Genomic DNA, 27647 nt, shown 5'->3' with positions numbered 1-27647 from the left:
ATGGTGGTTTTGTAATTGATCCAGGCACTCGGCAACACCCTACAGCTGAACTTTTGTTGGGTTCTGGGGTACTCGGAGAAGTGAATGTTTGACTGTCTCTTATACCTATCAAGAGATGCTCAGGAAGCATCTACAGTGAAGGTTACTGTCCACCATCTTCCCTACAATGCAGGATGAATAATGTGGTTTCTCCAGACCTGACCAGGTTTGTTTATAACAAAAACAAAGTTGCTGGAAAAGCTCAGCAGGTCTGGCAGCATCTGTGAAGAAAACATCAGGGTTAACATTTTGGGTCCAGTGACCCAACTCTGTTCTGAGGAAGGGTCACTGGACCTGAAACGTTACCTCTTGAATTTTTTCTTCACAGATGCTGCCAGACCTGCTGAGCTTTTCCAGCAACTTCTGTTCTTGTTCCTGATTTACAGCGTCCGCACTTCTTCAGGTTTGTTTATACATTGTCTAGCTGTTGAAGAATGGTAACATCACCACCTGCAGATTCCCCTCCTAGTCTCAAACCATCCTGACTTGTAACCGTATTGCTGTTCCTTCAGTGTCACAGGGTCATATTTCTGGGAGTCTGTTTCTAACACACTGTGAGTGTCCCCAGTGACTGCAGCAATACAAGCAGGTAGCTCATCATCACCTTCTTGAGGGCAGTTAGGGATGGGCAATATATGCTGGACTAGCAAGTGATGTCCAAATCCCAAGATGTGGACTGTGCGTAAATATGCTTCCTGTACATTAATAGCCAAAGATCAGCCAAACATAAATCAGAAGAGTGAACATATAAGGTCCAAATATGCTGAGTTTAACAATTTCAAATTTTATTTGACAGGAACAACTTCATAAAAAGATAGGTCTTGAGTAATGGGGTTGGAGTGAGCACAATGTTTTAGGCTGGCTGAATTTCTTCCACACTCGAGTTGTTATTTATCTGGAATTCACTGCCTGAAAATGTGGTGGCAGCAGATTGATTTGTGCTGTTTGAAAGGGCACTGAGTATACAAAATCAGAAATTGCTGGAAAATCTCAGCAGGTCTGGCAGCATCTGTGGGGAGAAAGCGGAGTTAATGTTTCAGGTCCAGTGACCCATCCTCAGAACATCGTCCGCTGTTCTGAGGAAGGGTCACTGGACCTGAAATGTTCATTCTGCTTTCTCTCCGCAGATGCTGCCAGACCTGCTGAGTTTTTCCAGCAATTTCTGATTGCCAGCATCCTCGGTTATTTGGAACTGGATATATACTTGCAGGAAAGAAAGGTGCAGGGCTGTGAGGAGAAAACAGGGGAGTGGAGCTAATCAGAATAACCTCCTGTGTGATTAACTAGAATTGTGGCACTTTTGATAGGGTTTGTCAGGATAGATTTATCAGCAATAGATTTTTAGACTTCATGCAGCAGCCTTTTTGAGATGATATAATCGCCTGTGCTGCTTTCATCAGCACCCCTGCGTCCCGTAAATAATGAACATCGCATTATTGTTCCATTGGTGCGTTTGAACTGAAATCATTTAGTCTCCACATGATTGTTCGGTGCATCTCTTTTCAGTTTCGAGCCCTATTCTCCTCAACTGACTTACCTATTGGAAAAATGCCAATTTAAAATAATGTGTTCAGGCTTTATCAGTTAATCTTCAAACCACATTTCCCGATGCTTCCACTCAGTTGTTCAGAATTGTTTCTCTGATCAGAACAAATGACCACAATCACCCTCCCCACCTCTTGGAAATCTCCATCGGTCATTTGCCTCTCCGATGTTACTAGCGACTTGCGCTCGATTTTTAAAATGCAAGGCCTGTTGCGGTGAGCCAGCACGACTCTTGAGCTTTTGCAAAGCAACAACCAAGTGCATTTGGGTGACAGTCTCCTTGTGCTTTTCTGTGACAGTTGCCGATCCACCAGACTTACAAGGAGCTTCTCGGTGTCCGGGCCGAGCTGCAGAAGAAGGTAGAGGAGCTTCAGCGTGAGGTCAGCAACATGGCAGTGTCATCTTCCTCTGAAAGAGCTTCGCCCACACATTCAGTGTCACCTGTACAGACAACAGTGTGAATCCACCAACCATCCTCCCTACCATGCTTCTTTGCTGGTAACTGAATCACTGAAGTTACGACTGCAACATGTATATGAGAGCTGTAAATACGGTTGATTCTGTATGTACATGTGCATGAGTGTGCAATATTTTGCAGTGTACTTTGGGTTTTTGTAAACCCATGTGGGGATATCTCTGTTGCGCAACTGCTTTATTCTGATGTTGAGACCTACGGTGGAAGGATAAATGTGAGTGCCACTGTGAAACTGGCCTAAACTTTAGTGCCAATCCATGAATTAGCCAGAAAGGTCTGGGGAGGAGGGTTTGGAGGCAAAGGCAGATGTGTCTGATGGATCAGCCCAGGCAAAGGACCAGAGTGCCAAGTTTCCTTTGTAGTCTGCTCAAATGACTCAACTTTCACCTCTGTCCCTCCCACAATGCAAACCACTTTATTGGCCATAATCAACTCGAACCTGTGATTTGGGGTTGGTAGGTGGATATCCTATCATAATTCAGAGAAAACAGTTCGATTGTTGTCTTTTCTTTTGTAGACAACTTCACTATTGCTATTTTAACTTCTTCTCATTAATAGAATATGTATATTTTTATGTAGTGCATGTAAATGGCTGTACCCCCATCACTAAATTTATCATTGCAAATGAATGTAAACACTTTGCAGAAGCTTCCCTTGTGGGTTTCTGAAGCCTTGGGAAGCTGTGTATTTATAGATTTTTAAGATTTAGTGTTCGACAAACTTAGCAGCAATATTCTCATCCATAAGATGCACCAAACTGAAATGTCATTGCGCCTAGAACATAACATAGTTAGTAAACTTTTTCCTCACAACTTCATCTCCCTTTCAAGTGTGGGGGCATTTTCTGTGTCAGGGGAAGAGGTGATGCATGTTTCCATGCCGAGGGGGAATCCTTCCATCAAAACATGCCGCCTGTTTGTGCCAGGAGTGCTGTAGTATAGCAGACAGCTCAAATTATTTCCAAGAGTGAAGAGAACAAAAATTTTACAAAACAAGCTTTGCAAAAATCATAAGAGAAGCTGCAAATTTCCTGAAACCAGGACTGCCTTTCATTTGTACAAAGAGGAAAGTGTCCTTTGTATCTTTGCAGAATTTGAGCACCAGATTAAAAGTATGACGTTATGCTTTTCTCATTCCAATTATTCATCAAATCAAACAACATTTCACAGATGTGTCCCTTCTACTTTTACAAAAATGCAGGTTTCAGTCATTACATGCATTATTTTCATGACTTTTCTACAGCATTTCTACCGTTTTTTTCAGTACTTAAAAAGTAGTTTTGGTTTTAAAAAAACACTGAGGCATTGCATGTTTTAACCATTGACCCAAATGGCCTTTACTAGTGTTACCTAAAAAAGCCAAAGGGTTCAACTTCTGTCCATGTCTTTGTGGTGTTAATGTATTTGGGATGAAAATCTGAGGTTTGGCTTTGAATAGGCCAAAGCTGAATTTCAGTTGGATTTTTGGTGGGAGCATGCATGTTTTAAGTATTGAAAACTGATCATTTTAAGTTTTACCTGGACCTAGAAACTTAACACTGAACATAATTTAATAGTGGCCCATGTCTGGATTGCCCTCAGATTAGCAAATACTGTAAGTGGCTGCCAGTCTGGAATAGTAAAGCCTCATCATGTTCTGTAGCAATTCCAAGTGTTAATTTTGAATTTTCTGTAGCGGTATGGCTTTTTCATCTTCTACTGTCTGTGTTTTCTGTCAAAGAGCTCTAGCAATCCCACTGCCAATGTTGCTACCAATGTACAAATTTCTGAAGCAGATAAGCAATTCTTTAAACTACAACACATCCTGTATTAATTTACAAGCAAAAGCATTTTACTTCGGTGAGTATTTGGCATGTACATAGAAAGTGTTTGCCTAATGCATTACATTTTAATATATGCTGTGAGGCCCCATCTGCCCTCTCAGGTCATTGCAAAATATTCCATGGTACTTTCTGAAGAACAAGAGAGTTTGCTCCAGTGTCCTGGCCAATGTTAATGACTCAATGTGCATCACTGAAACAGACTCATCGTTGTTTGTAGGAGCTTGCTAGGTGCGCACTGGCTCTTTGACTATACTGTGACAGTGACTACTCTTCAAATTTATTTCATTGGCTGTAAAGTGCTTTGAAACATTGCAAAGATGTGAAAGATGCTATAAAAAGGCAAGTTTCATTAATTATTATCTGAACACTGACTTATTGGCACTCAATAGTGAACAGTTTAATTTGTAGCTTCAGAAGTGATATCACACCCTTAAAATAGGAGCAAAATTAACCATTTAATGAAAAAAAACACCATCTTTATTCTGATGAAGGGTCTAGGCCCGAAACGTCAGCCTCTCTGCTCCTATGATGCTGCTTGGCCTGCTGTGTTCATCCAGCCCTGCACCTTGTTGTCACCATCTTTATTAAGTTTTTTTTAAAAAAATCTGTCAACACCATAGTTTTATCAGTTTAAGGGACCTGTCTGTCAAATGGTTTATTTGGTGGATATGTCTGGCACATGCAGTGCCCATAGACGACTGCAGGGCATGGTGCAAAATGAGGTTGGCAAAGTCTGATGGTGACAGTGAGGGGTTAGTGGGAAACAGTGGATGGAGACCACTTCCACAAGGGAGGGATGTGATTGATGGAATAGCATGGGTGAGATGATAGAAATGTTTAAGTACAACAAAATGGCAGCGTGATTGATTATTTGGTTCAGCTTATTATTAAAAAAACTGTTAAATTGTGGCAAGAATTAAATTCACTTCATTTGAATGAAATGTTTTTGGAATAAACTGTCAGCTGAATTAAAAGAATGCATTGGCTTTAATTCAATAGATGAAGATTATGATGACAGTATAGAAACTCTACAGTCAGGACTAACTTCAATGCGTTTGCCACCACACAAACATTGACCTGAAGATGGATCGACTACAGTGTCACAACAAAACCTGAATCCTGAACAAGGACTTTGTCAGGGAATAAGATCGGTAGTTAAGCTTTTTTTGTGATGGTTGAGGTTGTATTTATAACAGGTAGACTTCAAGGAAATAACAGGGTTTTCTTAGAAAGATACTGAGCTCCTCGGATGAAAACCTGCCTTTTCAACTTGGGAGAAAACATTCCCAATTCTGCTTTCACCTGTAGTGATGGGACACAGGCAGACCTTAGACGAAAACATGTGTTTTATATCCCTCAGTTGGTTTTTTTTCACATTGGCACAGCTTTGTGTAGTTATTTTTTCCTCAGAGACAACACTTCTGATTCTGTGAAAAAGTAGAAATCCTGTATTTAAAGAAGTAATGTTACAATAAAGATACTTGTTTGTCTGTGGAAGTTTTGTGGGTCTCTCTGCTAGTTTGTAATGAAGACCAAGTGGAAGCTGAGTTAATGTACAGGTTTATTCAGAGCTTTCAATTTGGTTACAGTTCAATTATTGAGTCACTGAATTACAAAGTTTAATCGATTTTGATGCTGAACATGGTTTATTATGTCACACCTCCTCTGGAATTATGAGACAGCTGTATTCTAACCAAGATGTCATCATTTATTAGAAAGATCAAATCTGGAACTGGTTTATTAACATTAGCTTACAGAAAACAACATCACACAAAAGCCTTGGGAATATTTGTGCAGTGCTTCTTTTACTCGTGGTTGTGCATTTAATAGTTGATTACCCATTCATTCAAAACTCTTGCTGCATTTGCTTTACCCAGTGTTATATTTTATTGCATTTTTGGAAAGTTGTACCTTTGTGCATCACAACACATCATTTTTGACTCTAGCCAATCTTTGCTTTTGACCAATTTCATTAAAACTCACCCAATTATACACATGAAAATAACAAATAAATTCTAAGGGTTCAATTATAGCTTCATTCATGAGCTGACACTGCATAAATGTTCCACACCAATTGGTTTAGCTTTGCTTTGCTGCTGACGTATTTCCGATTGAGGATTATTTCTCATTCTTGTATAAGTTAACTAACAGATTTATGGCATGACTGTAACTACTAGAAACTACAATCGAAACAAGTCAACATTTAAAAGGAAACACTAACCATGTAACATGGGCATTTTATTGAAAGTTGCTGTTTTCTTTTGATATTTAAAAGCCACGTCAAGGAAGAAAAATCTGTGGAATAAACTTCGAATCAAACATGGGCCAAGCACCATGTTTTTCCTTTCAGTCTATTTACTTGCAATCCAGGTCTCATACTGTCTGGTTATAACCTTGTGGTCAGTCTTTGTACTGGGGAACAAACACACACACTGTTCCACCTGTGAGATGCCTTCAAGAGACCCCAGTGCTCAGTGTTATACTCATTTTTGAGATTTGGTTTGCACTTTCCTTAGTCAAGTCTTGTATTTTGTACACAATATCAACTCACATTTCTTGGTTTCCTTTATGCGGGACACTTCACAGGAGAATTTGTAAGGACAGGTAACCAAAATGGCAAAAGGCAAGTTTTAAGGAGTGTCATAAAAGAGGATGTAAATGGAGAGTTCTGAGGAAAGGTCACTGGACCCGAAACGTGAACTCTGATTTTTTTTTTCTTCACAGGTGCTGCCAGACCTGCTGAGCTTTTCCAGCAACTTCTGTTTTTGTTCCTGATGTAACTGGAGAGGTTTAGGTAGGGAAAACGAGGAGATTAGGATCCAGACAGTTCAAAGCATGGCTGTCAACAGGGGAGTGATGAAAATCAGTGTCCTGCAAGGGAGCTGGGGAAGTACACAGGCGGAGGATTGTCATTTTTGGTGTTTCTTCTTTGGACGCAACTTAAAAGTTGCACCTGAATTTGGGCCTATCTGCCTGATATCAAGTTGTGCCTAAATCTACAATTTCATTAAGTTACACCCAAAATAAAAATAGAATTGGCAAATCCACAGAAGCATTTTTTTAGAAATGCTTGATGCTGAACGTCAGAGCAGTTGCAGACAAAGTCTCGCTGACGTGAGAGGGTGGTGGAAGACAGAGGAGTGGGGCATCCCTGGAGGTGTGACCCCTATGAATGGATTGTCAATCATGTGTATGGTGTAGCATCTTTCCCAAGCAGAACTTCTGACTTGCTTATCAGTGAACAAAAACTAAGAACATTTCTTATATATTTGTTATGCACGTTAAAGACATGTCCATGTATGTATTATTGCAAATTTTCTCAATAGTTTCTTGCATTTTATGATTAATTATAGTCAGCCTATTAAAGTTCCATATACAGAACTATCCCTGTTGACGTGGGCACACATGTTCAGAAACACACTTGATCAAATCACAAAGATTGGTACAGCGTGGAAACAGGCCCTTCAGTCCAACTCAATTTCCCCTGTATTGACTGGGTCACCCAGAGTGTAAAAGGCCCGGATGGGATGGAATTTGTCAAATGTATCAAAGTTTCCTAAATCAATATGTAGAGGATCCTACTCTGGACGGCACAACATTGGACCTCCTCTTACGAAACGAGGTCAGGCAAGTGAATGAAGTGTCAGTCAGAGAGCACTTTGGGTCCAGTGACCACAACTCTCTTAGTTTTAACATAGTTATGGGAAAAGATAGGACAGGTCCACAGGTTAAGGTGCTGAACTGGAGCAGGGCCAATTTTGGGGCCATCAGGCAGGATCTAGCAGAGGTCGATTGGTGAGTCTGTTTGAAGGAAAAGGAATGACTAGCAAATGGGAGGCTTTTAAAAGTGTGATATCAAGAGTATGGGGACAGTATGTCCCTGTTAGGGTAAAGCTGAAAGGTTTAGGGATCTCTGGCTGACAAGGGATATTGAGGCTTTGATCAGGAAAAAGAGGGCATACATTGGATTTAAGCTATTGGGCTCAAGTGAATCCTTAGATGTCTAAAAAATGTAGGAGTGCACTTGAGGGAAATCAGAAGAGCAAAAAGAGGGTATGAGATGGATCTGGCAGATAAGGTTAAAAGGGTGGCTAGGGAGAGACTAGGTCCCCTTAAAGATCAGCATAGCCACCTATGTGGGGCCACAGGAGATGGGAGATTTTTAATGAATATTTCTCCTCCCTGTTTACTGAGGAGAGAATCATTGATACTAAGGAAATAAGGGAAACAAGTGGGGATGTTTTGGACTGCATACACATTACCAGAGAGGAGGTGTTTGCAGTCTTAAAGTGCATTAAGGTGGATAGATCAAGTTCATCCTTGGATGTTGTGGGAGGCTAGGGAAGAAATTGCAGAGGTCCTTGCAGAGATTTTTGCTTCATCTTTAGCCACTGGTGAAGTTCCGGAAGACTGGAGAGTGGCTAATGTTGTTCCATTGTTTAAGAAGGTAGCAAAGACAAGCCAGTGAACCTGACATCAGTGGTAGACAAGTTATTGGAGAGGATACTGAGGGACAGGATTAACCAACATTTGGAGAGTCAAGGTCTGATTAGGGATAGTCAGCATAGATTTGTGCATGGGAAGTCACGTCTGACAAATCTTTTACAGTTTTTGAAGAAGTAGTCAAGAGGATAGATGAGGGTAGGGCAGTGGATGTTGTCTATATGGACTTTAGTAAGGCCTTTGACAAGGTCCCACACGGCAGGCTAGTTATGAAGGTTCGGTCACATGGGATCCAGGGAGAGCTAGCTAATTGGATTCAAAACTGGCTCAATGGTAGGAAGCAGAGGGTGATGGTTGAAGGTTGTTTCTCGGACTGAGGGCCCATGACTAGAGGTGTGTCACAGGGTCGGTGCTGGGACCTTTGTTATTTGTTATTTACATAAATGATCTGGATGTGAATGTACAAGGCATGATTACTAAGTTTGCGGATGATACAAGATTAGGAGCTTTCGTTGATAACGAAGAAGGTTATCAAAAAATTACAGAGGGATCTTGATCAGATGGGGAAGTGGGCTGAAGATTGGTAAATGCAATTCAATACAGACAAGTGTCAGGTGTTGCACTTTGGAAAGTCAAATCAAGGTAGGATTTGTACAGTAAAGGTAAGGTCCTGAGGAGTGTTGTTGAACAGAGGGACCTAGGAGTACAAGTACATTGTTTGTTGAAAGCAGCGTCACAGGTGGATAGGGTGGTGAAGAAGGTATTTAGCAAGCTGGCCTTCATTGGTTGAGGCGTTGAGTATAGGAGTTGGGACGTTGTGTTACAGTTGTATCAGTCATTGGTGAGGCTGCACTTGGAGTATTATATACAGTTTTGTCACCCTGTTATAGGAAAAGCATAGTTAAACTGGAAAGTGTGTGAAGAAGATTTATGATGTTGCCAGGACTAGTAGGCCTGAGTTATAGGGAGAGGTTGGCCAGGGTAGGAGTTCATTCCTTGGAATGTAGGAGAATGAGGGCTGATCTTTTTGAGGTGTATAAAATCATGAGGGGCATAGATAGGATGTATGCATATAGTCTTTTTTTTCCCAGGGACAGGGAATTGAAAACTAGAGGGCATAGGTTTAAGGTGAGAGATTTAAGAAGGACCTGAAGGGCAACTTCTTCGTGTAGAGAGTGGTGCGTATTTGGAATGGGCTGCCTGAGAAAGTGATTGAGGCAACAATAGCAACATTTAAAAAAAACATTTGGATAAGTACATGGATGGGAAGGGTTTGGGGGGATATGGACCAATTGCGGGCAACTGGAACTAGCTGAGAGGGCACAATGAATGGTCAGTATGGACCAGTTTGGGCCAAAGGACTTGTTTCCAACCTGTATGACTCTATGACTCATCAATGCTTACCAGGTATCTTAAACTGATCTAGTCCCATTTGCCAGCATTTGGGCAATCTCCCTCTAAACACTTCCTACTCATTTACCTATCTGGATGCCTTTTAAATTTTGTAATTCTGGTCTGAATTAAGTGATCAACTCAAACTTCGTTCAGCTCTGCAAAATATTCCTGTTTCTCTGTACATTCCCCCGGATCTCAGCAACAAGTTACTGACTGCTGTGAAGGTGGCCAATTATTGGGGGAACAGCCCCATGGAGAATTGGATCTCAAATCTTTCAGAACATTGATAGTAGCCTGTCTGAGCAGAAGTGGCTTCACAATGAGAGATAACAGCACCATTTTCAGTTGCCACTTAATCAATCAGTTAAAAATTCATTGGTTTGGTTAATCATTGGCATCTTCTGGATCTTTTGATTTGGCTGAAAATTATAGTACACAGTCCCTGGTCTTTTGTATTTACTCGGTGGTTTTGGTGAACCTGCTGAATTGGCATCAAGAGCCTCCCCCATTGTAATTTCTACAGACATTTATGACAGCACTGTTACAGCAGTTTGTCTCATTGCCCCTAGGTGAGGAACAGGGTTAGGGTGAATCTGTTTTCGTTCCTGACGATTGGCTTAGCTGTAAATTTAGACTTTTGAGAGACAAGTCTCCTTCCACTCACTGTTAAAGACAAAACATACGAATGCGTAATTGCTATCAGAGTGCGGAACTGGAAACCACAGGAAGGGGGTAGATGATTGGAAAATGGAGCGACTAAACCTGGGCACAGACTGAAGATGTGAAGCGACATTAATACAAGTGGTTTCCTAATGTGACAGTGACTGATTAACTATAGAGTTATACAGTTTGGAAACAGACCCTTCGGTCCTATTCCCACAAAGTTCATCTAAGCACTGGGCAACTGGCATTTGTTACATATCTCTCCAGATTTTAGGCACTAACTTACATTTGGCAAATAACAATTTGGCTGCTTTCCTGGATGTATTCCCAGTGAGTAAGGCTCAGGCAGTGACAGAGATGAGTGGGAGATTAAAAGCCATTTTTCTCAGAATTGACTGAAACATTGTACTATGACAGGCTGCTGTCATTCTCAAATTGAAAACAGCTGCTGCCTTGTTGAAATGGGCAAGTTCAACCTCACACAAACAAGAGCAAAGATTGCACACAGTATTTTTGTAGGCACTGTTTAAATATGGCACCCAGATGGCCAATGACGCTGAAGTGTTACTCTGCTTGCAGTGGTGTCAGATCTTGAGAAGTTTGCACACTTGACATTCAGTCCACACTAAGATACTTTCTCTCTGTTTGCTGTATGTGCTAGTGACAGTATTATACAGTGCTGCAAATGAGATAGCAATGTGACAGAGAGTGTTTACAGATGCTACACTAACATCATTCCTGTAAATGCTTATTGCTGCCAGTCCCACAGACTGCTCAAGCCTAACAGTAAGTGTAATAGGCAAGTTCTTACACGTTCCCATATTCCAACTGGAGTATCTGAAACAGATGTCGTCCATGCAACAGCTGCAAGATTGATTTTCCATTCTTTATTAGTGGGAAGCTAAGATTTTATAGAGAAGGCTATTTTTTTCAGAAAGGCCATTTTCAAAGCTAAAGGATATAGAAACAAAAAGTCACCTTCTAAAAGTAAAATCATTATTTTTATGATGCAAGCCATCAAACTTACTGCAAAATTGCAAAAAAAAAAAACTGCAGAGGCTGGAAAACTGAAACAAACACCGAGAATGTTGGAGAGACTCAGCAGACCTGGCAGCAGGTGTGGGTAGAGAAACAGAGTTAATATTTTGAGTCTAGTGTAACTACTTCTGGACTTGCTGTATAATTGGGGCCATTGCCCTTGCGTTGCCCATGGGTAGTCAGCCTTTGCAGCACAGCTGCCAGCCTGGTCTATGTCGAGATATCAGGTCATTGTAACTGCTAACGTTGAAGTGCAGTTGGAACAACATGTACATTTCTAACCATGGACCAGTATTGGGCTGTTTCTCTTGCTGAAGGTAATAAATGATATTGATGAAAAGGAATCTAAAGATATGCTGAAGTATCACAACGAGAAGTGAGTGCACCAGAAACAAATTTTTAATAAAGACTTTTCTGCATCCAAAGCACAAGGGACACAGATGAGATGCCGCAGGACATGTTAAATAGTTTTGCTGTGTTCCTCCTGTGTTTGTTTACGGCCTTAACTGTGGAAGACAGCTGCAGGCACTGATCAAGGCAAGGTGTCTAACCAGTAGCAGAGACTTGTGGAGTTAGATGCTGATTGCAATCTTAAAATAAAATTACACAAGACAACAGCCTCTTCGAAAAATGCCTTCACTGGGTAAAATTTGAAGCAATATTACAGGCGGAGATTACTGGTAGGCAATTAAATAACATTAGCTAACACAAACCTTGTATCCAACACAATAATATGTAATTTTCAGATCCTCTGCCCATCCTTTCACAATCCCCAACAACACAATTTGTAAAGTTTTGTTACCAATGAACAGGATGGACTGATTTGAATATTTGACATGATGACAATATTTGCGTGTTAAAAGTAGGAATACTGTATTTAAGTCTTCCACAGACTCGGTTTTTAATGTCCCAACATCATGTTTATGTTCTAACTGCTTTCTCCAGAATATCTGACAGCACTACATCAATTAAAGGAGAAAAGCATGGTTTTGCTCAGTTGCAGTTATTCAACTATGTTATGTTTTTATAAAGAAACAGTCTCATTTGTACTTTTATATGGAGGAAATGGGCAAGGACACACTGCTGTCTGAACCAAACATAATGCATTCTTCACTCTACAACCATCTTTGGTATAGACAGAACTAGCCAAGGCTATTCACCAGAATGGTACCAAACCGATCCAACTACACCCACCCCCTACTCAAACACTTCAAATATTAAACTTCATTTTTTTTCTTTAAGCACCATGAAAAGAATCTCTGAACCACATGCTTTGCCCAAGTAACAACTTTCAGTGAATGACTCACATCCAAGGCAAATACTTTGACTTCATCCATTACTTGCTTGTAGGATTAAGCCAAACGTTGAGCCAATCAGCTGACCTATTCTAACAATTGCACCATACTGAATTGAACACACACTTAAAAAGGGTCAGTCTAAAGTTCTAAAGAATCACCCTCCATTATATAACTGTTTTGTCTGAAATAAAATTAAAGCCAGTTTAAGCTGAAGTTGGTGTCAAGGCAAAGGCTGTGATGTTCAGTGCCCAATCTAGACCTGATGGATGTTGTGTGCAGGAGGCTTCTCTGACTGTGCTTGCAGGGGGCTCCGTTCAGCTGCAGGAAGATTCAAACAAACCACCGCCATAGATGTTAGGAAGAAAACACACAGAGACAGAGATTATTTGAAACAGCATGGGCAGGCAGTGTACTTTTACCAAGGTCACCGAAGAAAACCCAAGATAGAAATAAAGTCAGCAGACGCTCACTGTCAGAGCCTATAATATATTCAATCCAGATCTCTGGCAGACGTTTAACAAAAAACATTTAACAAAAAAAAACCCAGAACTGCAGATGCTGGAAATCAGAAACCAGAACAGAAATTGCTGGAGAAACTCAGCAGGTATGGCAGCACCTGTGGAAGAAAGCAGAGTTAACAGTTCAGGTACACAGAGTTCTGAAGAAGGGTCACTGAACTTGAAACATTAACTCTGCTTTCTCTCTACAGATGCTGCCTGACCTGTTGAGTTTCTCCAGCAATTTGTTTTTGTCTGGAACAGACTGCTCTGGAAGAGCCTCTGCCTTTTTCTTCATTCCTTGAGCTGAACATAGGAATTGCTGCTGATAGTCTGTTTACGCTGGGTCATGGCAATCTCACCAAACAATATTGGAAAGGTTCACGAAGGTCAGAGAATGCTACCTGAACACGGACTGGTGCCATTGAGGTTCCTCCACCAACTAGTCAGCCTAGTGCTTCCGGTTCTCTATTTATAGCTGTACAATGCTGCTCATTTATCCCGAGTCAACTCACCTCTCTTCAAATGAGTAAATCTCTCTGAATCTCTTCCCCCAGCCCTTACTTTGCATTATTACATTCAAACAAAGTAGAGAACCCAGTTTCCTTCTGCAACTAAAAACGTTCTTTGTGCCAGTCCTGTGTATAATTATTCGCCTTGACACGTCAACACTGATTCTTAGAGTTATTTCATTTTTAAATTTTCTCAAACTGCTGCTATGGCATCAAGTATTTGTCTGTACTTATTTTATAGGTCCGAATGATGTTGTCTGCAGGGGGCAGCCTCAACTTAATGGAGGAGAATCTTAGTAAAATGGCAGTATATGTCTCATTGACATCCTAACAGTCACCCAGGGTTTGCCTATGTCTGCTAGTTACGAGAAACATGTTGTCTCTCAGCACCTAGTGTATCCCGAGGAAGTCCTGTAATGGTTTACACCAAAACCTTACTCCTGTGATGCAATCTTCTAAAACCCAACTGCACATTCATAAAAAGCTTTAAGGATTCAATAACCCCACCCCAAACTCAATTTATTAAAGACAACGGGTGCTGAATTAGGGTTTCAAGTGCAGGGAAGTTCTGATAACCAGTTCTCTCGGCTGAACTAATTAACTGTGATAAGGAATTGAGTAATTTAGTATCAAGGTAAAAGGCAAGGATTCGACACATGAGGAATAAATTCTTGGGACATGAGCAAAGCTGGACCTGTTTATAATTAAACTGCATCTTAACAAATAGTAGTTGGAGCACGATTTTCAATCATTGACACAGCTGGCGGAACGTGACAGTGTGTGAGAGAGTAATGGGAGTCAACTGGAAAAACCACACTAAACCAACATCTACAAAGTAAAGACTGGGGCTGGTTCATCGAGGCAACCTCAAGATACTGTTACAAGAAAGTCAAACCAGTCAAAGCTTGTAAGAGAAGAAAACAGCAAAGCGGAAAAGATGGATGATCATGAGCTTGAAAATAAAAAGATGGGCATGCAGAATAGATTCCAGGACCTGAAGGTGATCGGAGGGTGAGAGAAACTTCCAACAAACATGGAGAGACTCTTCATAGGCTGAATGAGCAGTGTTCAGATGAACCCTGTAAGTAGTCAGTAATTTTATTATAATAGTTGTATTATCCATCTAGTTACATGTTAAATGAAGTGGGACATTAGAAATTTAATAGCATGCATACAATTTCACTGGAGTGATGTTCATTGTTAGCGCATGTTCCAATATCAGGGAATTATTGAGGTTTATGGTCTATGAAAAATAACATCTGTTTCTCCTGGGTGTAGTACTTTCTGTCGTTTCGACTGAAAATGACAAATGCTAAATCTGAAACTTGTTGCTGTTCAAAAATTCCCATCAAATTAGTTAGAAGTGCCTGTGCCAGTGTCTTGCCTGGTAAATTGTTCACCAGAACCTTGTGAAATGGGGAAGAGGCACTGTCCAATTCACAAGTGGCCAATGAAAAGAGGAAGTCAATGTGAATACTGCTCTAGGGTATTAGAACAAATGTTTATACTTGGCATTTTCCTGCCGACTACTCTAAGGCTGGCATTAGACATTTCATTATAACTGAAAAGAGGACATTACTGTTCATATGTCAATACCAGCAGCATACAATGTCTTGGTGATGTTTGCCAACATGGATGGTAGTACTGGAACTCATCATGGCTAGGACAGATGGAAGAAGTTGAGACTGCTCTCTTCAGAGAGAAGAAGCTCCTGCTCATTAAAGAATGAGAGTGCATAGATTTAAAGTGATGTGCATAAGAAGGAAAAAAAAAGTCTTTTTCACACAGCAAGGAGGTAGGGTATGGAATGTCCTGCGTGGAAGTGTGGTGGGGACAGGCTCAATTGAGGCATTCACGTAGTTATTTGGATTGATGCAGGGACGTGGGGCAAAGACCAGAGATTGGCACTAGGTAATAGAACCAGGGCAGGCATGATGGGCCGAATGGCCTCCTCCCATGCCTCTAATAATTTGGAGACCCTGAGGATGCTGTTCCAATTTATGCACAATGTGGAAAGGAGCCCATTCATCAAACCCAGCGAGATTTTAATCAGGGCTGTGGCTCGGACATGGTTCCCCATTGAGGGGCTCAGGGAAGAAACATTCAAATAAATTCAATTAATGAAGGACTGATTCTTTCAATGAGTAAAATGGCAAAAACCTTAGGATGTGTGTGTGGTGTAGGGGATGGTGCAGAGAGCAAACAGAAACAAAACTGGAACCAAAACAAAAATCAGCTAATTTCTTTTAAAGAGAACATGCCCGCTCTCAGGAAGTAAACAAGTTAAAAAGACATTTATTTGATGCTGGCTTTTTATATAAAAGAACAAATGATGGGAAGGCGTTTAATAAGTAAATAAATGATATTTACAGAAGGATAGACACTCACCGTGAGGCTCAGACATTGCTCCTGCTTCAGCATTTTCTCCTTTTACATATTGTTGATTAAGACTCCCTGTGGAGTTAAAGGTGCAACAGAAGGGGAATATGACAGGTTTCAAATTCACAATGAACACAAAGCTAACACTTAGAGTCATACAGCATGGAAACAGACCCTTCGGTCCAACTGTTGACCATGTTCGTAAACTAAGCTAGTCCCACCTGCCTGCATTTGGCCCATATTCCTCCAAACATTTCCTATTCATGTACTTATCCAAACATTTTAAACATTGTAACTATACTTGCATCCACCACTTCCTCTGGCAGTTCATTCCACATACAAACCACTCTATGTAAAATGTTGCCCCTCGTGTCCTTTTTAAATCTTTCTCTTCTTACCTTAAAAATATGCTCCCTAGTTTTGAACTCTCCCACCCCATGGAAAAGATGTTTGCTATTCAACTTATCCATGGCCCTCACAATTTTATAAACCTCTGTAAGGTCATCCCTCAACCTTGTACACTCCAGTGAAAAAAGTCTCAGCCTTTCCAGCCTATTTTTATCACTCAAACCCTCCATTTCCGGCAACATCCTGGTAAATCTTTTCTGAACCCTCATTTAATAATATCCTTTCTATAACAGGGCAACCAGAACTGGACATTTTACTCCAGAAGAGGCCTCACCAACTTTTTGTACAACCTCAACATGACATCCCAACTCCTATACTCAAAGGTCTGAACAATGAAGGCAAGTGTGCTAAACACCTTCCTAATCAACCTGTCTACCTGTGACTCAAATTTGAAAGAATTATCTACCTGAACCTCTAGGTCTCTCTGATCAACAACACTGCCCAGAGCCCTACCATTAATTGCCTTAATCCTGCTTGTTTGTTTTACCAAAATGCAATACCTCGCATTTATCCAAATTAAACATCATCTGCACTCCTCAGACCATTGACCCAACTGTTCAAGATCTCTTTGTAATCTTAGATAACCTTCTTTACTGTCCACTCCACCAACAATTTTGGTGACATCAGCAAACTTACTAACCATGCCTCCTATATTCTCAACTCAAATCATTTATAAATGACAAACAAAAGTGGACCCAGTACCGAACCCTGTTGAACACCACTGGTTGCAGGCTTCCAGTCTGAAAAACAACCCTCTACCACCATCTTATCTCCTACCGTATTGCCAATTTTGGATCCAATTGGCAAGCTCATCCTGAATCCCATTGATCTAACTTTACTAATTAGTCTACCATTTGGAACCTTAAAAGGCTTTGGTAAAGTCCAAGTAAATAATGTCTTGCCCTCATGCAACAAAGTCAGCACTAAGTGAATTCTAATAACAAGTGAATTTATCAAAGTCCATGCCATTCTTTGCTCCACAAAAGTTTCTACTAAATGGTACAGATCGTACCATTAAGGGCTTGAGAGCTTTCCGGTTACAATGCTAGTTTGTATGTTTGTTACAGAACCTAAATTGTTGTATCAAATCTACACGAGTGGAAGTTAATGATTAACGATCCCTTTATATTCTACAGATAGAAGCAAATCTGTTTGCATTGGTCTTTGAGCTCTGGAGCCCATTTCATTCATATTATACAGAGAATTCCAGAGATGACCCATTTTTTTACAAGGCTGCATTTTGCACGGTTTGCTGCCTTCAATCTTTCCTTGGAACAGAAAGCAATGTGTGCAGAAGCCATAGGTGCTGACATGGTTGCGCCGCTGTTTTAAGCCTCAAACACAGCTGCCTTTACTGTATTTGCAGCATTAGTAAAGTGCCATCAGGTGGTTTAAATGCTAGCACATTGAAGTCTACTGTCTTTGACATTTTTGTTGATGAACCTACCTTGGTTTTATTTGCCCTTGTTATCTTTAACAGTGACATTAGGAAGTTGAAGCAGACTAGATTTGCCTGGCTGGACAGTCATAATGGATTCCCCACTTGTGTCTCTAATGTGAATGTTATGATAGGTTAATGATTAAAGTACAGGTAGTTCTCCTATAATGCGATATATGCATTCTTGTGTGACTTTCTATAGTTGTGCTAGAGAAAATTGCGTTATATCGAGATCGTTATAGAAAATCACTATACCTGTACAGCAGAAAGTTCACATTATCCAAACAGCATCCACTATTCATCAAACGCGTTACAGACAATTCGTGTTAACAACACAAGCGTTATAGCAAAACTACCCATTCTGGGCTTAGCAAGTTCAAGTTTCAGCATGGCCACATCATGAGATTTGAATTCAATAAAATCTGCACTAGCACCAGGAGGAGAAAGAAACTGTCAAAGCAGTTTTGTTTTCTTGAACAGCTTATTAATACACTTCGAGAGTACATCCAATTCACACCAGCCTAGCCCACGTGACTCAATGCCCATGGGCAATCAATGATTGGCATTAAATGCAGTTCACCCTCATCCCAAGAACTAATAGGAGGTACAGTCAGAATAAATTCTTGGGAAATTCTTTTTCTTCCATTTCTTACATGATTAAGGTCTAAACACAGAGCTCTGCGATGTCACTAACTTAGACAACAATTGGACTTCATCAAGTGTAGCAGAGATTAACACTAGATCACTTTATACTGTTTTATGATTTCAACTGAGGAGAACAAAGTTATGAAACATTAAGACAATGGGGCAGTTCTGTATTCCCTTTACATGCATCCTGTTTTTAAGACCACATTTTAGTAAAATACTTTCTGCACGTTCACCTTCTGTGGCTATGTAACGTAAGCAGGGAGAAATAACTTCAATGAGGTGAGTATAAGCCAATATCAGGACGAAAAAAGGGCAGGGTCAACAGTGGGAGTACTTTAAAAAAAATTAAAGGCATGCTACTACACTGCAAGAATAGCAATATAAATAGAAAATGCAGAACATGCTTAAAGGTATTCCACATTGAAATGAGAATGAGCATTTTAGTATTTCAGGTGGAATCCTTTTGATGTGGGCCCCATTTACTTCCTCCATTAGATTTTAGAGAGCAAGATTTCAAGCTGAACCTCATTTGTCAACCCTGTTTCACTAATTCCAGCAACAGTCAATCAATAAAATCATAAGATGATAAGATGTAAGAACAGAAATAGGCCATTCAGCCCATCAAGTCTGCTCCACAATCAAATGAGATCATGACTAATCTGATAATCTGTAACTCCATTTTGTCTTTTCCCTGTAACCCTCAATTCCCATACAGATTAAAAATCTGTCTCAGCCTTCAATACACTTCATGACCCAGCCTCGGTGGCTCTCTGCAGTAAATAGTTCCACAGATTTATTATCCTCAGAAGAAATGTCTCCTCATCTCTAAATGTGTGACCCGTTATTGTGAGACAATACCTTCTGTTCCATTTGCTAAGTTTATGCCCACTCATTGAACCTATCGATATCCCTCTGCAGACTCACCACTGGCTTTCCCACCTACTCTTGAATCACCCGCAAACCCAGTGATGGTACACTCACATTCCTCATTCAAGTCGTTGTGGCCCAGCACCAATTTCAGTTGTTCTCCACAGGTTGCTGTCCTAAAAATTATTTCCGCTTCCTATTCCATTTCGATTTAGTCCCACCCTCTTTCTCTACTCATTCTTCTCGTTCACTATTGCTCCTGGTGGCCTGTGCTTACAACTTGTTCTTTTAATTGGCAAAAGGCATGTTTTGCTGGTGACTATAAATAAAAAGCTGGTCTCTAATAAAACAAAATCTGGGTTCTTGGGGGCTCCTGTGGTGTAATGTGCTAAATCTATGGATGTACCCTTGAAAATCTGTCGGCCATTTACTATTAAATTCAACCTGATGGATATTGGTTTGTCACATGTGCAGGACACTGAACATGGGAACTCTGCCACATTTTAAATGGCTGGTGCATCAAAGGATCCATATCTACATGTTTAAGGAGTTCTAGTTGCTATGCAAGTTATAACCAGTAGGTAGCAGTGTGAGACCAGCTCGAGACATAAATACAAGATGATTTCACAACAGGCCATTTAAGATTGAGCTGAAGACGAACTTCTTCTCTCAGAGGGTGGTGAGCCTTTGGAATTCTGTACTCCAGAAGGTTGTGGAAGCTGAGTCTTTGCATATGTTCAAGGTAGAGATTGACAGGTTTCCAGATGTAAGGTTACCACAGTCTTGAAGAGTCATCTAGACTCGAAACGTTAGCTTGCTCTCTCCATGGATGCTGTCTGACCTGCTGCGATCTCCAGCATTTGTTGTTGTCAGCACAGATTCCAGCCTCTGCAGCAATTTGTTCTTACCAGACCTTAGGGCTGCTCTGTCATTAGGGAGAGCAGAGACTGGTGGTGGTTTAACCTGAGGGTCACCATGCCTCAGGTGAGGGGAGAGTTTGAGAAGGAGAGTCCTTCTCTAGTGACCTCTGCTGGAATTGAACCCAGGCTGTTGACATCACTCTGCATTGCAAACCTGTCACCCAGGCAAATGAGCTAACCAACCCCCTAGCTTCTAGATATCTAATGATTTCAGGGCTACAGGGATAGTATAGGAAATCAACCATGCTCTAGAAAGTTGAAGCAGGCTTGAGGGGCTGAATGGACAACTTCTGCTTCTGCGCTCCAATATTATGTAAATTCAAGAGACATATCTTTATGGAGAGTGGTGAGAACGTGCAACCTGTTATACAAGGAATGGTTGCAATAAATAGCATAGTAAGGGAAAGCCGAAAACGTGTACGTGAGAAGGAAACAGTGATACGTTGACAGGGCAAGGTGAAATAGGGTGGAAGGAGACTCACATAGATAGATCCGCTGAGTTCTATGGCCCTTTTCTATGCTGCGAATTCTATGTAAGATTGACAACTATACTTACCTTGCATTTTAAAACATAATTGCTTCTTCTGGTAGGCAATGTAACTGGATACAGCACCCAACAAAGCTGCTGCTATAGCACTGGCAATTCCAGCTATTGTGGTTTCGGGCAAAGCCACTGGGAGAGAAACAGAAACACAAATGAGGAACAATTGGAAACTCTCAACATGAATAATGTAACAACAGCTACCATTTATTACTTGATTTTCTTTCTTTCAATATATTAAATTTTTGTAGTAAAACTAGCCTCTGAGGGCTGTTGTGAGATTTCACAGTATGCTTATATAGGAATCAGGAGTAAAACTTTCCGCTGGTTGGAGACATCACTGACACAAAGGAAGATGGTTGTAATGGTTGCTGGTCAGTCATCTCAGTGCTTATACATCACTGCAGGTGTTCCTTAGGATAGTGTCCTGGGGTGCAAATATCTTCAGCTACTCCATCAATGACCTTCCCTCCATCAGAACTGGGGATACTCGCTGATGATTGAACAAGATCAGCACCATTTGTGACTCCTTAGATATTGAAGCAGTCCATGTTCAAATGAAACAAGGAATGAACAATGTCTAGGGTCAGGCTGACAAGTGGCTAGTAACACTCATGCCACACAAATGCCAGGCAATGACCATCTCCAATAACAGACAAGCTAATCACTGTCCCTTGATATTCAATGGCATCACCATTCCTGTATGCCCCAGTATCAACATCCTGGGGGGTTACCAGTAACTGGAAACTCAACTGGACCAGTCATATAAGAACTGTGGCTACAAGAGCAGGTCAGAAACTACTCCTCAATACCTACTGGCTGCTTTTTCAGTCAGTCATTCATCTAATGATCCTTCCAATGCTATCGACTTGGTGTCTCTATAACATACTTTAGGATGTTTTAACCAATTAAAGAAACTATTAAAAATATTTTAATACCTATTAAATAGTGAGAGTTAAGACGAGTTCTTTGGAAAATTTAGTTCATCGACACTTTTTCTCCCTATTTATTTTTCCATTAACGGAATTGTAATGAACTTGCTGTCAATGACTGTACAGATGTCGACAAGTTATGGATTTAAACACACATGCCAATAGAGTCCCTCACATTAGTTCAATTGCCTTGAGGAATTGAAAATTTCAAAACTGAGATGAATAGATTTTAATTGGGCAAGTGCACACAGAGTTTAGAAGCCTTGGATGGTAGATGCAGTTAATATACTGATCACCTTCTCTTCCTAAATCCACCAGAAGATGGCAAATTCATTTTTACACTTGTCAGAAACAAAGATTGTGACTTTATCAAACTTGCACGACCATCACTTGTAAAATTGAAAATTTGGAAAAAAAAATTCTATAGGACATGATTAACTGATACTTGGAAAAGGAGGGACTGATCAGGGATAGTCAGCATGGATTTGTTAGAGGGAGACCCTGTCTAATTAATTTAGTTGAGCTTTTTGAAAAGTTGATTAAATATATTGATGAAGGTAGTGGAGCTGATGTGATTTACATGGACTTCAGTAAGGCCTTTCAAAAGGTTCCACATGGAAGGCTGGTCCAAAATCTAAAGCCGATGGGATCCAAGGCAAGTTGGCAAACTGGATGCAAAATTGGCTTACACGTAGGAAGCCAAGAGTGATGGTGGAGGAATGTTTTTGTAATTGGAAGCCTTTGACCAGCTGTGTACCACAGGGATCGGTGCAGGGACCCTTGCTGCTTGTTATTCATATTAACAACTTGGATCTAGAAGTTAGTAAGTTTGCAGATGACACGATAACTGGGGTGTTGTTGATAACGAGGAGGATGGTCTACAGCCTGATATTGAGGTACTGAGGAACAAAGCGACCTCAGTTTACAAGTCTGTAGATACCTGAAGGTGGCAGCACAGGTAGACAGGGTGGCATCAACAGGGAATAGAATATAGGAGCAAGGAACTAGTGTTACAACTTTATAAAACATCGGTTAGGCCATAGTGTGCAGTTCGGATCGCTACACTATCAGAAGAATGTGATTGCACTGGAGAGGATGCAGAGGAGATTCACCAGGATGTTACCTGGGATGGAAAGTCTCAGTTAGGAGGACAGGCTGGTTGGGTTTGTTTTCCCTGGAGCACAGGAAGCTGAGGGGCAATCAGATTGAGGGATACAAAATTATGAGAGGCATAGACAGAGCAGATTGTGAGAATCTCTTCCCTATGACTGACATGTCTAAAACCAGAGCAGCTCTTTTGGAGGAGAAGGTGGTAGATGTTTGGAAGGTGCTGCCTGAGAGGCTGGAGGAGGCAGATACTCTCACAACATTTAAGAAGCATCTGGATGAGCACTTAAAATGCCAGGGGGAGAGTAGGCTATTGGCCAAGTGCAGGTAAATGGGATTCGTGTAGTTTGGTGTTTGTTGGTCAGCATACACTGAAGGGCCTGCTTTAATGCTGTATGACTGATTCCTTTATTATTACAGGTGACTGGTCTGAGCTGTCACCATAGAAGCCTCTGTCAATGTGCTCCATAAAATAGAGGTCTCAGCTGCCAGCAGCTAGGCTACCTTCTGTTGAAATGTAAGAAATTAGGAACACTTACCCTGATCCTGGTCACCTGGAGGTATGTCATCACCTAGAAAACAAGGTTAGAGTTCTTTTAGTGTTTCACCATGATGGCCATTAAAATGGGACACAGATGGTGACAGGTAACTATGAACATGTTGTCCATTGGAAATCATCTCATACAACAACAAAGATCCCAATTAAACCTGCTCAAGACTGTTCTGTTGCAGAAGAGAAGGAAGGAAACAGCAGTGAAGGAAAGCTTGTATTTATATAGCACCTGTTTCTAATTCAGAACATGCTAAAGTGCATGCTAAAGCTTGTATTTATATAGTGCCTGTTTCTAATTCAGAACATGCTAAAGTGCATCTGACCCACGAGGTACATTTGAAGGGTAACCACAGCTTTAACAGAAATACATAAAAAATTACAACACAGAAGGAGGCCATCCATATCCATGTCAGCCAAGAAAGAACTGTCCAGTCTAATACAAAGCAGTGGCATTAAAACCAAAGCTGACTGTCTAGCACAGCACTAATGGACCACTGCAGATGGTACCTTAAACTGAGACCCAGCTGTTTCTTGGGTGGCTGTAAAAGATCCACAACACTAGTTGGAAGATGACCAAGAAAGCCATCTCCCGCATCCCAGCCACATTCTATCCCTCAATCGTTACCACAAAATCAGACTATCTGGTCATTATCGAGCTGTTAGCTGGGTGCACAATCAAACAGCTGTTAGCAGAGTGCAAAAGTTGGTCTGCAATACCAAAGCAGAAAAGAGAGAAACCACCTTCGATCTCTTGGTGCATAGTCTTGAAGCTTACAGCAGCTTCGGATATTTTTTAAAAGAAGGATTTCCGCCTCTACTTTTGTTTCAGGCAGTGAATTCAAGACCATCCTCAGGGAGAGAAAGTTACTCAGCTCCCCTGTAAGCCTTCCATTAATTAGTCTAAATCCATGCCCTCCTGGTTATGGACCTCTCTGCTAATGGACATAGCTCCTTCCTATCCACTGTAAGTAGCCTCCTTCATTTTTTTTTACAACTTAGTTAAGACTTGCCTCAGTCACTTCTGTTGTAAAGAACCCCAGTCTACTCAAATTTTCCTCATAGATGAAGTCCTAATCTACATTAGGGTATACAGTATCACATCGGGTCATCAGAGGTCTGGTCAAAGATGCAGGATGTACTTAAAGCAGGAAAATGAGGACACGAGGGGGACATGTTTGGGAAGGGTATCTCAGAGCTTGGAGCCTAAGTGGCCATCAATGGTGCAGAAATTAAAATCAGGAGATACAGAAACCAGAATTATAGGAACACGAATATCTGGGAGGGTGGTGGAACTGGACGGGAATACAGAGATTTGGCAAAAAGGTGGGCAAGGGGATGTGGGGGCTGTACATCTGTCCAGGCCATGGAGGGATTTGATTAATAAAGTTGGGAATGTTAAAGTCAAGATGTTGCATGTAGATCAGTGAGCCGAGGAGAGACAGGGGAACAGGACTTTGTGCAAGTTAAGACAAGTGCAGTAGAGTTTTAGATGACATGCACGTTGAAGGCAGAAGGTAGTCTAGCAACAGAATCTAGTCACAAAGCTTCTGTTGCTTACAGTAGAAGGGAATGGGGCAACATTGAACCGACCCTCAGCTACAAGGAGGGACTGAAGCAGAGGAAGAAAGTGGAACACCAGCCGGTAAGATGTAGCCATGTTTAGAGGTAACAAAGGCACGCATGGTATTTTCAGCAGCAGATGAACTGAGGTGGGGACAATGTTGTCTATTTAGAAATAGACAGTCTTAGTCAAGGTATGAATATGGCCAGAGGTTCATCCCTGCTTAAAATGTGAGCTGCAGACTGGCTTAACTATACACTGTGCCAGGGAGCTGGAAGGAGCCAACAGCTCAGGAACAGAGTTTGTGAAGTGGGAAGTCTGAAGTGGCTTCAGTCTCCCCAGTATCCAAAAGGACAAAATTTCTGCTCGTCCATGACAGTATTTTGGTAAGTATTTTGATTAATTAGTGACGGTGGAGGCGACAAGAGAGGGTGATCGTGAGGGGGTGGAGCTGGGTATTGAAAAGTAATGCTGTGTTTTCCTTAGGAGGGCACAGAGGAGGAGCACAGCGATTATCAATATAGCCATGTTTGACCATTAAAGATGCTGCCCTACCAGAAGCTACCCAGATGACCTCGGTCTCTGTCTCCGGAATCGCGGTTGCCAGCATGTCCCTGTGCACGCGTGGAGAACTCGTTACGTACTGTTAAGAATGAACTGAGATTCTAACTATGAAACAGGGACTGAAAGCCACATAAATCAGCTCACGCCCGTCACTCCCTCATTGATCTCAACCTGAAACCATTTGCATCAAATTGAGAACTTTCAGCAGAATATAATAGAGCCCTTCTGTTACCTGAATAGTTATTTGTAAAGTTTTAGGCCCCAGAGTTATGATGACAACAACTCACTTCCAAGGTTACTGTATGAAGCAAATACAAAGTCAATATTGGATAGAGCTGTAGGAGAACGTGAGGAAGGAAAATGAGAACAATAGTGGTAAATGTGATGGAAAATGCTCAACTACAACCTTCTCAATGGAACAGATTGAATGGCTAGATGCTGTCTTGCAAATTTTAACTCTAACTATATTTTGATATATAGCAATTTATACATACGTTGTACAACATATTCACCCATTCGTTGTGTGAAAACTGATAACCTTATGAATTTAATTGTGTGGCACTTACCTGAATTTTTCTTATCTGGTTTATAGTCTCCACCACCCAGCAGGTCTTCCAGGTCTTTATCTGAAAGGTCAGAGGTACCTAGACATATAGAGGAAATTGCATCACTGCCAAAAACACTGGAATGAAACTGGTGCACCCCAGAATCAGGTGTTTAAGTGTAAGTGACAATCTAAAGTTTGAACACTTACAGTGGCAAACAACACTTCAGGAAGCTCAGCTGACAAAGATAAGTGGAATTTTACCCAGTCCAAATGATCAGGTAGCAAAGTACCTGCACGTCAACATCAACACATCAATGCAAATGAAACTTAGTATATAATGCATATTCTAAAAAAAAATCCACAGCGTATTCTGTTTAGTCTAAAGCTTATTATAGAACTTTCGACTCAAGATAAAATGCTGACAGACACCGGCCAATCAGGAGCACAGTAGTACTTATTACAGAATAAGTTAAGGAATAAAAGTGTTGGAAAAGGAATAGCTCTTACAAATTGGCCTTATTTACAGACTACAATCTCTGTCTCCAAGTATGCTGGCTGTCAACGTCTCTCCCACATCAAGTTGCCTGACAGGTTAATGTTTTGCATATGATAGCAGGAGTCAGATAATTCCCAAATGATTGAATAGAATCTTACCCAAAATGTGACAAGATGCAATTTAGACCAACATCACTTAGAACTAGACTGTCAAAACATGACAACATTGAAGCAACCTTTGAAAAAGTAAGAGTGATGTGTCCTTCGCTGAACAGCAAACTAATGATTCCCCAGATCACTGTCTGAAATAATTCAGCAGCTTCACAGTATGGACATACCTAACTGGCAAGAGACTTCAGATTTACCTCACATGTCACTTTAAGTTGATATAATCTGTCAATCTAGTCTGGAGAAAAATTCAACATACAGCTGGAAACTAAATAGACGAGGTTGTTTCACTGTGATCAACCTCTCTTGTGGATGAGTTCCTTTATGGATAATGGTTGAACTAATATTGTTTGAGATACCTCATGACCATTGATAGAAAGGGTGTGATGCTCTGGATTCAAGTCATGTTTACTTACACCTCTTGAATTATTATTTTCTTTCAATCTACTGTTCTTTTGCATTTATTTGGGGGTTTTACATCTTATTTTGGGCTTAAGCCACATCAAAACTTCAGGACACAGATGACTCAGAGAGCTCTCTGCTCTAATGTTTGACTGATGGAAGACAGAGCACAAGTAACCTGTGGAAATAAAGCAAACCGTTCAGGAGTGATGCAGAATAAAATCAGCACAGGGCTCTGTACATATTAACACATTGGATTATGAGTTAACAGTTATCCCGGGAGTCAGTTACATAGAAAGAAACCAAATAATTATTTGAGATAACAAGGTGCAGGGCTGGATGAACACAGCAGGCCAAGCAGCATCATAGGAGCAGAGAGGCTGACGTTTC

General features: G+C 40.9%; 2 protein-coding genes across 7 annotated transcripts in view; one reads left to right on the top strand and one right to left on the bottom strand.

The window, feature by feature from the left end:
* mtmr1b (myotubularin related protein 1b) overlaps positions 1 to 4855 on the top strand; it is a 59058-nt gene extending 54203 nt beyond the window's left edge. For both annotated transcript variants that reach the window (XM_048604902.1, XM_048604903.1), the window contains exon 14: positions 1884 to 4855. In XM_048604902.1, coding sequence (XP_048460859.1) covers positions 1884 to 2045 — 162 coding nt within the window. In that variant the 3' untranslated portion in view covers positions 2046 to 4855. The remainder of the gene's footprint in view (positions 1 to 1883) is intronic.
* cd99l2 (CD99 molecule-like 2) overlaps positions 1 to 27647 on the bottom strand; it is a 210779-nt gene that overhangs the window by 47364 nt on the left and 135768 nt on the right. The window contains exons 7-11 of one of the 5 annotated variants that reach the window (XM_048604905.1): positions 26212 to 26289; positions 23507 to 23539; positions 20944 to 21060; positions 16116 to 16181; positions 9734 to 11333 (exon numbers count right to left, since the gene is read on the bottom strand). In XM_048604905.1, coding sequence (XP_048460862.1) covers positions 11284 to 11333; positions 16116 to 16181; positions 20944 to 21060; positions 23507 to 23539; positions 26212 to 26289 — 344 coding nt within the window. In that variant the 3' untranslated portion in view covers positions 9734 to 11283. Of the gene's footprint in view, positions 1 to 9733; positions 11334 to 11801; positions 13037 to 13414; positions 14807 to 16115; positions 16182 to 20943; positions 21061 to 23506; positions 23540 to 26211; positions 26290 to 27647 lie in introns of those variants that run through there. The other 4 variants (XM_048604904.1, XM_048604906.1, XM_048604907.1 and 1 more) reach the window with 4 other exon arrangements.

Source organism: Rhincodon typus, chromosome 14, assembly GCF_021869965.1.
Source record: "Rhincodon typus isolate 14 chromosome 14, sRhiTyp1.1, whole genome shotgun sequence".
Taxonomy (NCBI): domain Eukaryota; kingdom Metazoa; phylum Chordata; class Chondrichthyes; order Orectolobiformes; family Rhincodontidae; genus Rhincodon; species Rhincodon typus.
This window is presented reverse-complemented; position numbering and strand designations above follow the sequence as displayed.